The sequence below is a fragment of the Lasiosphaeria miniovina genome (genome assembly GCF_030549165.1).
Source record: "Lasiosphaeria miniovina strain SMH2392-1A chromosome Unknown B0T26scaffold_3, whole genome shotgun sequence".
NCBI classification, from domain to species: Eukaryota; Fungi; Ascomycota; class Sordariomycetes; order Sordariales; family Lasiosphaeriaceae; genus Lasiosphaeria; species Lasiosphaeria miniovina.
The window spans coordinates 1,053,887-1,068,192 of NW_026848222.1; the positions used below are offsets into that span (position 1 = coordinate 1,053,887).

Genomic DNA, 14,306 nt, shown 5'->3' on the forward strand with positions numbered 1-14,306 from the left:
TGGCACGTCCTCTTGAACGAGGTTAACCAATGGCTCCTAGCTGCGCTATGGCTGACGGCGTTGACTCAACCCTGCCGCATGAATCCGGTACCCGAAAAATGTCAACAGCATGTGCTATGCTTGCCGGCTCCTTCTTCAACATGAACTCGATGCAGTTTCGCCAACCGACTCGGCGCATCACACGCTTGCTCTCTGCTATGTTGATATACTCGATGCCGCTAGTTCTGTCGAGAGTCGGCGGTACCGACGCCGTTGCCGGTGTGGTGGACATGGCCAAAGGTCGCGGGGTTTACCGGGGAGCAGCAGACCGTCGTCTGGTTAGGCAACGGGGACGCAATTTTCACAACGCCACAAGCGCGGGGCCAAGCTAAGTGTTTCTTGAGATTAGGGTTCGCAGCAGGTCCAACCTCGCCGAAGAGGATAGGCTGACTGTTTCGTCGGATTAATGGGAAGGAATTACATCCCTTACAAGATCATTCATATTAGACCCTTTGAGCTTTTAGAAGTTTGGAAATGTCATTGACTTGCATTGAAGAAAGTTTGGAATGGCCTTGATTCCATCTCAAGTGACATGGAAAAGAGACGAAAAAATGCCTGTAGAGGTCTCAACTGCATCGAAGAAGGCTTGGAAAGGCCTCGGAAGTGCTTGGGTACTCACTCGTGGACGGACGGGAATCGGAACCGTTATAACACGCTCAAGTGTCATGGCTCGGCAGGGTGCGTGGCTGTGCCTAAGGTACCTACCTATCTATGTTCACGTCGGCCGATCTCCTAACCTCACACCCCCGAATCGTCCTGAAAGATATCGGCACAGGGCACCGCCCAGTTGGCGCAGTTGCTCTGCCACGCCGTCCACGCCGCGCACAGTTTCTGCGTGTTGTTGAGCGCCTGCGACTGGCCCGGCGGCCAAATCTGCAGCGCCTTCTCGGGCCGCTCCAGAATCTGCAGGCCCAGGCCCTCGGCCGCGTGCTGTGCAATGTGGCAGTGCATGAGCCAGTTACCCGGGTTGTCGGCGCGGAACGCAATGACGACGAAGCCCCCGGTGGGAACGAGCACCACGTCCCGCCGCGGCGGGTTGTTGGTGTTGAGGATCACGTCCTGGCCAGGGATGGGCGGCGTGTACGAGATGTTGAGGATGGCAAAGTCGTGGCCGTGGAGATGCATCTGCTCGGCGGGCTGATCAGCACAAGCACACACACAGTGAGGGGGCATAGTTGTTTACCGGATGGGGCCCAAAGCCCTGGAAGTTGGTGATGGTAATGTAAATCCAGTCTGTCGGGCCAATGTTCTTCCAGTCCTCGACTAGCACCACCTCTTCTGGCTTCCATGGTCGGCTCTGGTTCTGGTTGAAAAAGGATGGATCCGAGAAGTTGATCCGTAGCGGTTGGGACCGATCCGTGTCCACCGCCCACAGGCCAAGACGCCCAACTGTGAAGTTTGTGACGGTGGTCTTCGTCGTGTTGACCTGCCTAGTCTCTCCGATGCTGCCGTTGTTGGAGGGAGGCCCGACATTCCACTTGACGACCGGCTCAAAGGTCACCGGGTCGTTGACACACGGCTTGGCCGCCACACCCGGCCACGCGTCGGACGTGGGAGCGCTTGTGCTCTCGTTGCTGTACCGCAGGATGCCGTTCAGCATGTATCCCGGGCCGCTAGGAACCATGCGGTTTGTGCAGTTCGGGGGGATGTAGGTCCGGATCCAGTAGCTGTCCGAGTCTCCCGACGCGCCGCTGGGCCGGGGCAGAGACTCTACGATGATGTTGTAACGCTGGCCAATCCCAACGGTGATGCTCGTGGTAGGGCCATCTGCTGGGAAGCCGTTGATGGGGACAAAGTCCACCTCGACCACCGTCATCTGGTGGCCGTCGATGGTGAAGGTGAAGGTGGTGTCAAAGGACGTGTTGATGACCCGGATCAGATGTTTCTGTGTCTGCTCGGGGTTGGTCTGGTTGCGTTGGAAGGTGAGTGTGTAGATTTGGACCTTGCTGGGGTCGAAGCCCTTGGGATCAGTGTTATCCCAGGCGCTGGCATTGCCCCGGCCATTGAGGAGGATGCTGGGGTTCTCCATGACACCCGAGGAAACCACGTTGAACGCACTGTTGTGAGCTGTGAGGAGGGGTCAGAAGCTGCGTGCCTGACATATGGTGGTAGGGAGACACTAACCCCAGTCTGTCAAGAGCAGCGGTAGATCGGGCGCAATATCATATGGCTCGCTGGTCGGGCCGTGGATGCTCTTGGACATGTCAGTCGGTCCCCGCCGTCTCGCAGGAAATCAACAGAAACGCCACCTACAATCGGCCCAACCAAGCCGTCGGCATACTGGATGGAGTAGTGCGAATGGTACCACGAGGACCCATACTGGGTGGCATTGAACCGGTAGACAAACGAGGAGCTGGGAGCGATGGGGCACTGCGTGAGCCCGTTGACGCCGTCCATGTGCATGGTGAACCACTGACGAAGCCCGTGCCAGTGGATGGTAGTGCCGTTGCCCTTGAGCTTGTTGATCACGGTGATCTCAATCGTGTCGCCCCAGCAGGCCTGGATCCAGGGGCCGGGATACTGCGGTCCACTGCCTCCGTCAAAGACCTTGCCCTCGGGAAAGTCGAGGCCGTCGGCGACGATGGGGCTGTCGGTGGCCACGAGCTGGTAGGTACGTGTTACTCCGATGGGCATAGACGGGGTGCTGGCAGCTTCGTCCACCTCTTCGTAGTTAGTGTTTATATCCCACGTCGTGGTGCCGTCCGTGAGCCAGCATGAGCGGTCGGTGGAGCTCGAGCACTCCTTGAAACCAACCATCTTGGAGTAGTCGCACTGGAAGTCGGAGCCATCGCCGCTGGGGATGCCGCCAGGCGGCTTGAAGATGGGGCCCGGGAGGGGACGCAGAGGGGTTGGTGCATGATACTCAGGGAAAGCGGGAACTCCAAGAGGAATCTGGTCGGCCGCCTTCAGTGCGCTCTCCAGGCCCGCAATGCCGAGAAAGGAGGTCACGACCTTCCATATCCGCCCAAGGAGCTGCATGGCAAAGTCGAGGGGATGGTGCTGGAGAGTCGTGAGATGACAAGAGGCTAGGATGGTAAAATCAATGTTGTGGGGGTAAAGGAGAGGGAGATCTGGCTCTTGTGCGTCGAGGACTGGCAGCGCCCGTCCTGATAACTGTGCGGCATCCAGCCCTGTCTCACGACTGCGGAGCATCACGCCCAGCTCGCCGTGATGGGGGATGGATGGTGGTTCTAATCTTGGCACGCGCACTCAGCCACCAGGGCACTGTCGGGGGTCCTGATTGAGCGACGCGCTGCCACCCAATGCAGTAAGCACCGATGAGGTTACTCGTGACGCAGCGGGCCGGAAATCAGTAGAGGTGATAAACTGCGAGCGGAAGGAGCGCCAACGCAGTCCGAACTGGACATCTCAGCCAGCCCCCGCCGCCAAAGGTGCCACTGCAGCATCATCACTGCCATGCAACCGTGATAATTTGCAACCCCACCTCCCCGACTGGTGCTGTCGCCGTCGAATCAGACATGGCACGGTGCAGCTTTGATGGCGCCTGCTTGGCAGAGAGAGAAATAGCGGGACACGCCCATATCGATCGCCGAGAGGATTGCAATTGCTTCTGTCTGACCGGTCAGTGAGGCTAGAAGGGGGGTTGCGATGGGCGGCGTGGAAGTGTGTCATGGGTGTGCAGTGTCGCAATGCCTTGTGTCGTCTGCAGTCATGCTGGCCATAGCTCCCGACCTCGATACCTAGGCTCCCAAGGTCCGTAGTCGGGAGATAGGTAGCTTGGCCCTCTTCTTAGACTAAGCCGCGAGGTACCTCCTATGCTTGAAAGACTTGTCAGATATATACCGCTGTTGCACTGCTGCTGAAGCCGCCTTCAGCGATTGAGCTTCAAACCCTGGGAGTAACTTCGTCACACCGAGACCCAGGGGACCCTTGAGAAGAACGAATCACCTTCATCTGTTGGGGTCCAACCAAAAACAAAAAAAAAAGTTTCTTTAATTTTGCGCGCGGGGCCGTTTTGCATCGGAATATGATGGTTCAGTACCCTCGTATCTCCAAGGCATTCGAGCGACTATCGATTCAACCTGCAGAACCTGTCGCACAGAAGGCCATCGAGTCTACCACAGTACCTAGGGCGTCGAGCTTTACCGCGGGATGATATGCAGACTCCGCAGCTGTATCACAACAATGAGCAAATCAGTGAGCAGAGCATGCGGGTTTGAGGTGGCGATTGCAGCTCAGCTCGCCGCAAGAGACTGTGGCTGACTCTAGGCCCGCCCGTCACCCATAATCATCTAGGCTAGTAGTGTGAGACCTTGTCGGCGTCGTCAACACCAGGAGGAAGCAAGCCTCGATCCCATACGCCGTGCCGTGGTCCTGTGGCTCTATTAGCCTTGAGCACACAAATGGTGGTCTGGCGGCGGGATTCGATCGCGGCAGCGCTGATAGAAAGGATTTCAGGCGACTTCGGGACCTGCTTGCCAGCATGTGGTGCGGCTTAGTGAGAGGGGTATCGCTGACCAATTGTTAGTACCCTACCGAACCAGTGGAAAGAAGAAAAGAAACACCACGGCAACAAAACAACAACAACAACATCACAACCTTCTCCAATTTGACCATCTCAGACCTCGTTGGCATCACCAGCTTCAGAGGAATTAAACAATATCTTTTTTTTTGCGTTACGATACCGACCTTTCGTCAAGAAACGCAAGATTCGGAATTTATCCAGATCTGAGACCGTCTCCACATACACCTACACCTACCATCACACCAATGGAGCCCCCGCCGTAGCCGTACCAGCGTACAGCGAGCGCACGGCAGATAACTGCACCCCCTAAACGCCGTCAAGCCAAAGCCCAGCGAATCCCACGCCCCTCAGACCCTACCAAAGAAGACCGACTCGCACAAGCCATCGAGGCGCTCCACAACGGCCTGTTTATTTTTTGCTCCCAAGTCCGGCGCCCTCGCGGACCACCGTCTCCGTCGTCACTAAGATCTCTTTCCGCGTTCCTAAACCGCGGCTCGCAGTCCTGTTCTTGACACGCTGGTCCGTGTCGGCATCACTGTGACCGCCACTGCTGCCGTAAACTGTAGTGACGCAATTCAATCGGCTGATCTCGCGTCCGTACTCCACAGCGTCGTTGTCCTCGGTCGCGGACAGCTTTTTAAGGGCCTAGGTACTGCCAGCGGCGGTCTCGCTCCTATGGGTGTGGGCGGCTGAGGCTGCGGACTTGTCCCCATCGTGGCCTACGCCGTGCATCTGGTACTCGGAAGGCCGGCCGGTCGAGGCCAGGGCGGGCATCATCTTGCCGAGCAGGGAGCGCAGCGTGGGTATAGAACCACACAAGATGGCACAACTAATCTCGACAATTGACCAGCACGCTGCTTCGGTGTTGTCCCAGGTCGGGTCTTCGGTGACGGCGGCAATGCGGAGAGTAAAGATCCGGACTATGGAGATGATGCAGAGCAGGCCAGGTGGGGCCGAGAGCAGACGGCATTTTTTTCCGTAGACATACGAGGGACGGGGAAAAAAAAGGGTGGTGGGGAACAGAATCCGAGGCAGAATATGCACTAGACGATAATCTTTTGCTGTTTGCGTAGTTTAAGGCGGTACACCGACGGCAAGGGGATGAGGAAGACGATAAAATCGCTAACGATGTTGACGGCCGAGGAGAAGTACCAGATAGGGAGGGTAGAGAGGCACTTGTCGGCGACATTGGGGACAATGGTGGCCAGGGTACACAGGCCACAGAAAGCAGGACTACCTGGACAAGAGCCCAGATAATGACGAGAATAATCAGCCAGAAGGAAATCCTCCTGACCAAAAGACTGCTGAAGATGCGGCGGAATTGTAGCAGGAACGATATTTTGACAACGTTGCTAGCCAGGTTGTAGGTAAGGATGACGGCTAGAAGCGCCTACGTGCCGACGTTAGTAGGCCTTCTCCTAGGATTACGCGCGACGTGCGGAGCTCTAGCTGAGTACCTTGAGCTGTTCATGGATGGCATCTGGACTCAGAGTCCAGATGTGGCGGCCAAGACCCCAATGTCCCTCTGCCCGTCCCTGTTTAGCTGGTTGCCTTCAGTGTTGGCGGTGGTATGCGGCATACCAAGAATCGTTCCTATGGCTGCTCCTATCAACAGAACCTAAAGGAATCAGTGACACCATTGACGGCGCACTTGACAAGAATGAAGAAACGAAAACAACATACCGCTGCAGCACGAACTGTCCAGTCCTCTGCGCCCACAGCTCCAAGTACGAACTAGCGCGTGTACAGACGGAGAGAGACCACAGCAGTAGATAAGGATGCGAAGACGGCGGTTATTGCGATAATGGTCGCCTGCTTCGACTCGTCATCCCTCTGTTGGCCGGAAGGGGTTGCCATTGTTCAAGGGCCGCCAAAGCAAAGACAAAACAACTCGTCGCAAAAGCAGGAGCTGGACAAGTTTCGGCACCTCATGGCACAAGTGCGACGCAGTTGCGGGAACTCGTCCTGATGAAAGACAAAACCTAGGCCATCCCCCACATTCCCGGCCCCCCTACATGCAGTTACAGCTATATATACACTCGACGATATCTTAACGCCCGCAAATCGTCTAGCAAATCTGATACTAATGTTGGGATCTCCTAGTCCTAGGCCTAAGACCCTGGCCCGACCCACCGCTGCGAGGCGCTTGGGCATGCATGCCCTTGGTCAACCTATTCATCTACCCTTGATCCACTACCCGCCACGCCTCCTTGAGTTTTTCCTTGAAATCTGCAATATTGAGTTCGTTCTTCTTCAGAGATTAGAGATCAGGATAGGTCTTTCAAATGTGACGCTTCATTAACGCCTACGCGTGCCCAATGGGGGGTTCAAATCGGGAGAATGTGCAGGCCATTCGATCCAGGAAATGGGCTTGGAACAGAGCTATTTCTCAGTGGCTTATAACCAAAACTTGGTACAAAGGACAAGAACTGGATCTCGTTTCGATTTTCGATGGAGCTGTGGGGTAAGCGGGCGAGGGCCGTAGTCGTCATCTGGGACGGCGCGCTTGCACAGAGCAGTGCGCTTTCAAAGTGGTGAAGGTGAGGGCAGTTGAACACTATCAAGCGAGCAATGGTGGTCCCAAGCCTTCGGTCCTCTAGCTTAAGGGCATGTCCTTGATCTCGCTTTCTCTGACGGCGGATGAAACCTCTAGGAAGGCGTCGTAATAGTCCTGTGAATCAATGTTCCTGTCATCCGCCCGCGCCTCATCTTTCTCCCCTTGGTCGCCAAATGCATGAGTCCACCACATCTTGTGGAACGGCCTGCGGCCATCCGAGAAGGGAGCGTTTGGGGAGATGCCCTTGGAGAGCAAGACAGAGACCATTTCCTTGTCGCCGTTCCGGATGGCAATCTGCATCGCTGCTACGCCGGTCGCATCCTCTAGTTCTGCGCCGAGGGCGCCGAGGAAGGTGACAACGTGGCCGTGTCCTAGCAGGCATGCTAGCCCCATCGGCGTTTGCTGCGTTGTCGCTGCTGCTGCCGCCGCCGCGTTGATGTCCGCCCCGCGCTCAGTGAGGCACCGCGCCGTTTCGAGGTCCCCGCGTCGGGCGGCGTGGTGCAGCGCCGTCTAGCCGCCTCCGTCTGCCGCCTTTGGGTCCGCGCCTGCCGCAAGTAGCATTCGGACGATGCTCGGTCTCGCCTGCGCGGCCGCCGCGACAATGGCTGCGCCGTACTGTCCGCCCGTCTGGGAGACGTTGACGCCGCGGCTGAGCAGGTGCCTGACGAGGTCCTCCTGGCCGCTGACCACGGCGGCTTGCAAGGGAGAGCCGAAGCGGCCGCCGGCGCATTTGCAGTCGAGCGCTTGCATCGTTCCTCGTTGGACGCGTGAAAGCTCTCGACGCTCTGTTTGATGCCCCTGAGGATATCATCCAGCTTGACGCCCGAGATCTCATTCTGCACGAGGGTCGCGAGCTTGTACACAGCATCCTCGTCCTTCTCGATGCGGAGGAGGCGCTCCTCGACCATCCTCTTGGCGGTCTTACCGATGCTGTAGAGCCTGACAAGAGCGGTAGAGAGGTGGCTGGTGAGAACGGAGGTCCGGATGAGGACCCTGGTCTCCAGATCGGTATATCGGACAATGATGCACGAAATGCGCTCTCGGCTCTCGGCCATGGCGCCGAACGTCTGGAAATCGTTTACGGCCGCTTGGAGAAGCATCTTTACCACGGCCCAGGGGATCGTCGCATGGCCGGGGTCGAACTGCACCGCCATGTCGCCCACCTGCTTGAATTTGTCGATCCACTCGACCATCTTGCCAAGCACGTCGCGGACTGGCACCTTTTCACCCGCCTTGTTAGTGTAGAGATCCCATTGCTTCTTGACGCAATCCTGCTTCTTTTGTTCCACCACTTGCACAATTTCCGAGGGTTGGAGTTGACCGTCAGCGCGGGCAAACTCGAGATCCTTCTTGTCTTCGGCCGACAGGGCATCAAATGCCACTTCCCAAAGCCTTGGGCATGTGCCATGCTGTAGCAAACCCTCCATGTTGCCGCACACTGTCAATCGAAGTAGCTGGGTGTCGTCAGGTACAGGTCATGAGAGGAGAAGGTGGGCGGAGGAGCTGAAGTCAAGCCTGCTGAATGATTGAGTGGGGTTGAAATGAAATTATTAAGGTGGGAAGGCGAGTGTTGGTTGGGCTGCCTTAAGTGGCAATTATAGCCGGAACATCCCTGTGACTCAGCTCGGCTCAGGGCGATGCTCAGTGCACCTCAGCTCCTGCTCAGGTTTCGAGCCTAATACGGATTTGGCCAGAAATTGTTGTCGGGGGTGACTATAGAGGTAGTTGCGAACGCCCGGCGGGAATGCCTGAATCAGTCTGAATAATAGACTAAACCCCAATTGAGACTAGCAGGAAAATGGGCTTGCTTGTTCCCACTTCATCCTTCCTTCCCAGGGTAATAACTCAGTGTAAGGCAGGAGCTGCAATGATGGGAGCATGAAGAGCGCAAACAGCAGCTGCCCGCCATAGTGCGGACTGCGGAAAGCTTCGGACACAGAAAAGGCTCATTTCCCCGACATGTTCGTTCCCATTTCCACTCTTTAATGCACCCACCATTTTCACTGGTAAGACCAGCATTCCCAACGTCCAGGCCCAGCAAGCAAGAGGAATACTTATGCTAACATTGATCGCAGATGTATCATCGCTGTACTCGGAATCTCTGTAAATACCTCCCAGTCCCATCTCGATTTCCAATGATAACATTCGGGTTCAGTACCGTGACTAACCAGCCTCGTTGGTAGATATCAAGTACAAGCAGCCCAACTTTGCCCAGACGTCCCCAGCACGGCAGCTAAGTCACCAGCCAGGAGCCTCAAACTCTCTCATTCATCAAGTATGTATCTCTTTGCCATGCTGCAATACTCGCCGGCGACATTTAAATTCCCGAGTTGTCGCCATTGTATGCCCCTCGAACTGACATTGTTCTTTCTTATAGTTCGCTCAATACCTTCTTGCCTCGAACCTCTGCAATATGCCGAAGCCCAATGTCGCCATCCCCGCACCACAGCGCGAAGCGCTCATCGAGTGCTTCCCCTCGATCACCCGCCTGGTCCGACCGGAGCTCCGCCACCAGCTAGTACTAGTTCGCAGTGCAGCGAGCATTGCCCACTCATCCGTCTAGAAAACGGAGGACGTGGATGTTGCCGCGCCTCCCAGCGCGCTAATCGATATCTAGGAGGGAGCAACGGCCGGCGCCCTCAACTTTAGCATCGAGTCAGACGGCAAGATCGCGTTCGATGCCCCGCAAGGCTTCCGTGCCCGAGTTAACATCATCGAGCTTGGGAACGGGTGCATCGAACGGATCCACGTGGCAGAACCGTTTCATGACGGTTCTGTCGCGTCCATGTCTGACTTGTTGTTGTTGAGGGCCGTGACTGTGGCCGATCGTGGGGGGGATGGCGACATTGCGGACTTTAAGTGGCTGTTGGCAGGGGTGGCAAGAAGGGGTCAATTTCCAGCGATTGACGATGAGGAGTTGGCGGTGCTGGTCCGTGCTGGGGAATCGTGTCTGGGGGAGTTGGGTCGCTTGGTGATAGCCGCCATTCTTGGCAAGAACAACGAGGCTGCCGCTCTGGGGCTTCTCGGATATTAAATACAATTTGACATTTATTACACTGCATCCCTCTAAACCCTTCAAACCTCGATGGTAAAACTTTTGTCCTAGACGCGATCGTTCGAAACCAGACACCAACAACCACCCCTGGCACCACCTGGGCAGCCAGCTGCCACGATCACCTGCATACCGACGTGTTTCATGATTGGTTTCATCAATTTCCTCTGACCCGCCCCTCCACCATGTTCTAGATTCTCTTCGAGTTCTCTCTCACCGAATTGGAGCGGACTGCCATCCCGGACGAGCAGGGTGGTGCACTGTGGCTAGACAATGGAGACGGCCTGGACACAAAGCCCGATCGGCGGTTCTGCCCTCGGGGCCATTTTTACCTCAGACCAGGACATGTACCCGTCGCCGCGCTTTCCTTCCAAGTTTTCGCAGCTGGGTCTCGGCCTGGCCAGAACTCTCGATTTGTTTCTCAGCGCCCGCGGCCCATCAGCCCGAAACATCCGGGTCGCCGCAGCCGCCACTTGCTGGAGTCATCGTCGTGCTGCCGCTGCGCCGCGCGCATTGGGAAGACCTGCTCGTGGGCAGGATCAAAGAGGCCGACATCGATGCCGAAACCATGTTTCCAGCCAGGCTCGGAGTCGGAGTCAGAGATAACCGCCCACATCCGGCAGAAGAGGGTGGGGAAGAGGTCGGCCTGCACGTCTTTCTCATCGAGAGGTTCGCCCACCTACCAGAGGCGGGCCACGTGTCTGCCGTTGGGACAGACATGGGTGCAACAAAGAAGCGCTTCGCCGAATTTGCCCTCGACCAGGTTGCGCGCCGCGCTGCAGCCATAGGGAGGGGGGAACGACGCTGGGGCATCGCAGGCTTCTCAGGTGAGCCGAGCTGGTGGTTTTCTTTGCCCGTCTATTCTCACTTTCTCCCCGCTTTCTCTTTCTCTTTCTCTTTTCCTTTTTATCTCCCTCTACCTGAGCACATTCCCACCCTTGTCTTGCGGCCAGGAAACCCACACTGTAGTGTCCCGCTGTTGCTAACCACGACGTGCATCTCTACCCCCTAGCCCTCACCGCCACGCCTGCAGGCAAAAAGACGTTTGAGCGGATGGGTTTCACGCCGACGGGATACAGAGAAATCCTCTTTTCACGGTTCAAAGCGAAACCAACCGAAAACGATAGGGAAGTCCCTTCGAGCCAAGATACTATCGAAATGCTCTGTCTGTACCCTGGAGATCGGACGGGCGAACGTCCGGTGGACGTGGTCGGCAAGGACTGCACCATTGTGTCGACTTAGACCGCTCGGCCATATTGCCTGTTGCTTGGTTGGTGGAAAGTTGGTGTGGAAATGCGAGATTTTAAGGGGAGTTGTGGTGGACCTAGGAAAGGTTTTTCTCGGTGCACGCGAAATCGAGTTGTGTGTGGTGGGGCGTGGATCTCCACTCTCTGGAGCCCCTGGGACCGCTGTGTCATCTTGCATATTGGCCGGCAGTTGTTCTGCCGGCCCGTGGATCTTAATCGAGGCTATGGGTCGAATATGCCGATAAGAGGTTGACTGGGAAAAGCTTGATCACCCACTCCACCATTTATATTGCTCCAACCATCGCAACGTGTGGGATCTCGGGAGTTGCACAAAAATGCTATAAGTGGACGTGTAACAATGTTGCTCTGCACCTCCCCCGTTAGCATGCATAACATAGTTACTAGCCACCTTTAGCCAAGTTGACGAACACTCGAATTCATCATACAAAGTATGGTATCTAGGCCATGCCCATCTTCCTTCCTTCTTCCTAATACAAGCCCTCTTTTGCTCACTTTCTACGTGCCGTTGCCGTGACAGGGTGCCTCCCCAAGCATTTGGAAGGGAAATCCTTAGGCTGTGTCCCCGAGCGCTGGGAAGCGGTCTGCGGTCATCTGATCAACAGCTCTGTTCATCGATTCAAATCTGCCCCCCAGACTCGCAGGCCGAGACACCCGGAGGGATGCTTTATTCTCCTTTTACCTTCAAGCTGATATTCGTTGACCAGATCAGGGAGCTGGTGGTATTGAGGGTTGCACTTTTGTGCTTAATTTTGGCGATATTTGACCTCTGCTGCGTGTCGCGTAATTCACACCTCCCAGGCCGAACGGGGGTTTCGTCAAAACAAAACAATGTTACAGACTTTCAGCAACCCGCGACTGGCCTCGTTTTTGCTGTGCATCCACATGCAGGCAGTTCCCCATAGGCTTCGTCGGATCAATCATATTTAGCTGTTCTGTTGAAGCGAGATATCGCATACAAAGGGGACAATTAAGCTTGGGGGGGGCCTTGTTGGGGGGGTTGGCCAAGTTCCTTAGGAAGGTGGATTGACGTCGGGTTAGACAGTTAGGTAAAGATTTCATATTTCAAAGCCTCTGATCCTATCATGTCACGGCGTCTCGGCCAAGACGGAATGGTTGGTCTGGATACCTGTCGACTGGCAGACCTCTGTCTCATCTGTTTCCTATTGTCACGCGTATTCGGCATTCTAAGATTGACCGGTTGCGGCCGAGCGGGCCATATGCGTCACGCGTATTCGGCATTCTAGGATTGACCGGATGCGGCCGAGCGGGCCATATGCGGCCACGCGCCTACCGCGGGAAACCTTCTAGCCATACAAAGGAAGGAAGGCAGGCAAAAGACATAAGAAGGAAGATTAATCCAGCTCAGAATAAGAAGAAGCATTTGTGGGCAGGAAAGTGATGACTGGATTGCTTGCAGGAAGGAAGTCTAGCTATCAGGGCCACAGCGAACTATATATGCGAAGGTGATGGTCTGCACTAGTGGATGCCAAGATCCAGCTACCTCAGTAGGTGTAACAAGGGGTGGTCTGCCTGCCAGAGCTTAGGAGGAAAGATAGCAGGTAGGTCACGGCTTGTTGATCCTGGAGTGGCCCTGTGGGCGCTAACAGTCTCAATTCTTACGATAATCTTCTATGGCTTCGAAGGTCCGTTACAAAGGGAATCCTTCTTCTCATTCTGAGCTGGATTAATCTTCTTTCTTATGTCTTTGCCTGCCTTCCTTCTTGCTGGTTCCATGGCTTTCCACGGATCCCATGCTAGTCCAATCAATCGGCCTTCTGGCCTGATTGGCGCCACATCTTCTCGTTTTCCGAGATGTATGGCTAGAAGGTTTCCCGCGGTAAGCGCGTAGCCGCTTATGGCTCGCTTGGCATCCAGGTGATGGTGCCCTCGCAACCAGTCAATCCCGGGATGCCGAATACACGTGACAGTAGGGCCGGAGAAGGTCTGCCGGCCTACCGAGGCACAGGATTCCCTTCATAACGGACCTTCGAAGCCATAGAAGATTATCGTAAGAATTGAAACTGTTAGCGCCCTTTGGGCCACTTCAGGATCAACAAGCCGTGACCTTCCTGCTATCTTTCCTCCTAAGCTCTGGCAGGCAGACCACCCCTTGTTACACCTATCAACCAGGAAAGAATGACGGGAGGGAGAAAAGATGGTCCGGACGCTATAGGTAAGAGCTTCTTCCTCATCAAAGCACGCCCTGCTCTGTTGCTAAAAAGAGGCGAAGAAATGGGAAAGAAAAAGGGGCAAGTGAGAAATTCGAAGCCATGCCGGCTCGCCGCGATAGGAACGGGACAAAACCGCAACAACAATAGAGGACGAAGGCATTAAGCCCGTCACATGTGACGCGTAACTGCGGTGTTAGAGTAGAGAGCTGCGGCGACGATCTGTGTTGCCAAAATATAAGCAGGGTCGGAAGCTGGACGGAATGAATGATGAATGGGTTGAGAATGCGATTGACGTTGCGATGAAAACAAAACAAGGAGTGAGGAAGCAGGCAACCTAAGTACTTGCCAGGCCTTGCTTGTACACGGCAACAGAAAACTGGCCGAGCGTACCCACGGGTCGCTTCGAGGAAGGAAGAAGAAATTGTGGAAGGCCTTCATCCCAGTAACATGAGTAACTAGATACCAAGGCCCTTTCTGACATGTAATAAGCCCTAGGCTGTTGTTGGTGTAGGCAGCTCAATGCTTGTGAACACGCCAGTCCAAAAGAGCCTAATTTATTATCTGACAATGCTCACTTCTCAGATTCGGATTCGGAGTGCCTCCCGCCCCTCGCGCTTCACCCCCACTCCCCCACTCCCCCACGCTGTGTTAGTTTCAGTTATTTTTAACTAAAAACAATTTCAAAGTCCCTATCCTGACTCATCTGCTATCTGTGCTAGTCACGCATCGTGGT

The 14,306-nt window shown here is 55.4% G+C and overlaps 4 protein-coding genes across 4 annotated transcripts; 2 read left to right on the plus strand and 2 right to left on the minus strand.

The window, feature by feature from the left end:
• Positions 1-777: 777 nt before the first annotated feature.
• Positions 778-3,018, minus strand: B0T26DRAFT_641796 (multicopper oxidase-domain-containing protein; the record flags this gene model as incomplete). The annotated part of the gene is made up of 4 exons (XM_060437373.1): positions 778-1,164; positions 1,223-2,106; positions 2,164-2,233; positions 2,293-3,018. 4 exons carry the CDS (start codon positions 3,016-3,018, stop codon positions 778-780), a joined length of 2,067 nt encoding a protein of 688 aa, XP_060297828.1.
• A 4,103-nt stretch (positions 3,019-7,121) lies between these two features.
• Positions 7,122-8,509, minus strand: B0T26DRAFT_749371 (ankyrin repeat-containing domain protein; the record flags this gene model as incomplete). Its single annotated transcript, XM_060445092.1, has 3 exons — positions 7,122-7,592; positions 7,650-7,764; positions 7,848-8,509. The coding sequence occupies 3 exons, from the start codon at positions 8,507-8,509 to the stop codon at positions 7,122-7,124; spliced, it is 1,248 nt and encodes a 415-aa protein (XP_060297829.1).
• Positions 8,510-9,495: 986 nt separating this feature from the next.
• B0T26DRAFT_769836 (uncharacterized protein) lies at positions 9,496-10,438 on the plus strand (the record flags this gene model as incomplete). Its single annotated transcript, XM_060446531.1, has 2 exons — positions 9,496-9,639; positions 9,700-10,438. 2 exons carry the CDS (start codon positions 9,496-9,498, stop codon positions 10,114-10,116), a joined length of 561 nt encoding a protein of 186 aa, XP_060297830.1. The 3' UTR covers positions 10,117-10,438.
• B0T26DRAFT_700640 (uncharacterized protein) lies at positions 10,362-11,434 on the plus strand. The gene is made up of 2 exons (XM_060441559.1): positions 10,362-10,487; positions 10,519-11,434. Exons 1-2 carry the CDS (start codon positions 10,408-10,410, stop codon positions 11,144-11,146), a joined length of 708 nt encoding a protein of 235 aa, XP_060297831.1. The 5' UTR covers positions 10,362-10,407; the 3' UTR covers positions 11,147-11,434.
• Positions 11,435-14,306: the final 2,872 nt, after the last annotated feature.

Bases quoted from the DNA above. Each gene is read 5' to 3' on its own strand.
- B0T26DRAFT_700640 (XM_060441559.1), top strand. From the start codon at position 10,408: ATGGAGACGGCCTGGACACAAAGCCCGATCGGCGGTTCTGCCCTCGGG. The intron at 10,488-10,518 runs GTCGCCGCGCTT...AAGTTTTCGCAG, and splicing joins TCAGACCAGGACATGTACCC to CTGGGTCTCGGCCTGGCCAG.